Here is a 2,443-nt window from a genome sequence, read left to right on the forward strand (position 1 = left end):
ATTTTAAACTACCTTTTTTAACGATAAAATACGGTTTTTTACGTCCTGCCAAAGTATCCAACGGTTCCAATCTAAAGTACTCTGTTTAGTTTCCAAAGCCCCTTCTATAATGTCACTAACCACACCCTTCACAGTGACCTCAGAATATCCTTAATTAACAAAAAACGCGGTCTCGCTCACCACTAATCTTTGAACCTTCTTCTTTCATTATCCCTGGTAAATCCGCTAAAAGATTAAAACAACAGTGGTATGGTGACTTGCTCCCTTAATTTATATTCGTGTCGTAGTTCCTCCAATGGGAGGTCTCTACAATCCACAATAATTTCTGTCGCTTTTTTCATTGTATCATCTGTTTTATTGAGTTTCTCGATGAATAAAAATAGAATTTTGATCAAGTATAGATTATGAAATAAATATTTAAAGTTTAGATAAAAACAGCGGTACGTGGGATTATGGGATACGCCCACGGACGTCCATAGAACAATTCTTAAGGGGGTACAAAATTTTAATTATATCCACGATAGAAAGGATTTACAATTTAACATTATACTATTCAATTTTATATTATATCAAACTGGAAAATTATGAAATAATAATTATTTAACCAATTAACCATAAAAGTTATATATTGAATTTTCATTTGATTAATAACATAAATTTATTTAAATATTAATTTACAAATAAAAATTGTAAATTTCTTTTTTTAACACCAAATATATTTATTAATTGTCTTATGTATTTATTCGTTTTACCATCAATTTTTTCCCTAAATACGCTTATCATGAATAACCAAGTCTATCTTCACTCATTGTAGATCTTGTGTAAACAATTTTTCAAAATTTTCAAAATTTTCCAGGGGGGACATGTCTCTCCCTTTCCTCCCCTCATATTGGCGCCCTTTGATACGCCGCAAAACTTTGGTTTGACATTTCACTGATCTATACTTACAAACGTTAACAGTAATTTATAAAAAGCTCGATCGAAATTTTATGTTTACAAGCCGAAACACTCCGAAAAATACACGTCATGGTTCGGAATATGAAGTTTAAAAATTTACAAGAGAATAATAAACAACTCGAAAATATAGTTTAAAAAAACAACGTTTCTTAACTATATTATTTGCTATACGTATAGAATTATGTAAAAGAAATGTCAACAAAAGCGTGCGTCACGATAGTTAAACGGATCACCCCATTTATGTATTATAATTATATACAAACGCATTTTTCTGTCACACGACCGTAAATTTTATCGCGATTGGTTAATATACACGAGACACGATAATAATATTACACCTAACCACCGGGCTAGTCCGTTTTATCGGAAAAAAAAAAATTAAAATAATAAATAAACCACGCGCGAGTGAGCAATAATATGCGATTGGGATAGACACAATAACGATTATTATTAGTACCTATATATACAACACTAACGCCGCCGTCGTGTGTTTTCAGCTGATTTTCGAGGAGTTCCGGTTGGGCACGCTGTACCTGGGCGAGTGCATAAGCAACAGTACGTTCAGTTACGTATTGCTGATCCAATAAATAATTATATTTTTAATCTAAAATAAATTACCAGATGTTTTTAATATTAAAATATTAAATATATATTTAGTAACAAAATCACTTACTTTGGATGTTTTATATCACTCATATAGGTATTGGCACCTAATGTTTCTTGTAACATATTTTCCAATACCTCGCTTTGATAAGGTTTACTACCTTGAAATACAAGCTGTTTAAGTCTAAAATACAAGCACAAACACTCGTGCAACGATTTACCTAAATATAACGTATAAATAATGGCATTAGTATTATTACATAGTGAACATTGAGTATTCCTTTAAATTTAACATAAATAATAACAAGTGGTTTATCCTATTCATCCTGAATAAAGTATACATATTATTTTATTGTTTAATAATAGGTGTAATATTTTGAAGCAAACAAGCAAATATTTTTATGATGATAAAACAAAATTCTTATTCATGAGGTTTTTAGTAAATTCATTATTTGTTTTCCCTCATTTTATGCTGATAATTAAATTGTTTGTGCATCATATTTTAACTTTGCATTATCAACAAAACAAATAGTTTATAAACTAAAATAATTTTACAATGCAAATTACCATACAAGTCCCAAGCTAAATTCCACCAGTACTTGTACCAGCTAACCAATCAAAACAATGAATAATAGATTTTAATTGTTTCTATATGAGTAAACAGATATCAACACCAATCCTCTAATTCCACCACCATCATAAAACTCTGCCTCCTTTATGATTTCTGTTAATATCTATTCTTTCATCCATAAGTTCTTCATAAGCTGTCAATACATCTAACCTGTAAATAAAACTATATTAGTATTTAAAAACAACTATTGCATATATCAATAATTTAAATCTACATATCAATATTACTTTAAATTATAAATATATTTAATTT

At 29.1% G+C, this 2,443-nt stretch overlaps 1 protein-coding gene across 1 annotated transcript in view; it reads right to left on the minus strand.

Annotated features, from left to right (window-relative positions):
* Positions 1-2,317: 2,317 nt before the first annotated feature.
* Positions 2,318-2,443, minus strand: part of LOC112601209 (85/88 kDa calcium-independent phospholipase A2-like) — a 12,818-nt gene continuing 12,692 nt past the window's right edge. The window contains exon 9 of the mRNA XM_025348691.1: positions 2,318-2,341. Within this exon, the coding sequence (XP_025204476.1) occupies positions 2,318-2,341 (24 nt within the window). The remainder of the gene's footprint in view (positions 2,342-2,443) is intronic.

The sequence above is a fragment of the Melanaphis sacchari genome, unplaced genomic scaffold (assembly GCF_002803265.2).
Source record: "Melanaphis sacchari strain LSU unplaced genomic scaffold, SCAv2.0 Contig76_pilon_pilon, whole genome shotgun sequence".
NCBI classification, from domain to species: Eukaryota; Metazoa; Arthropoda; class Insecta; order Hemiptera; family Aphididae; genus Melanaphis; species Melanaphis sacchari.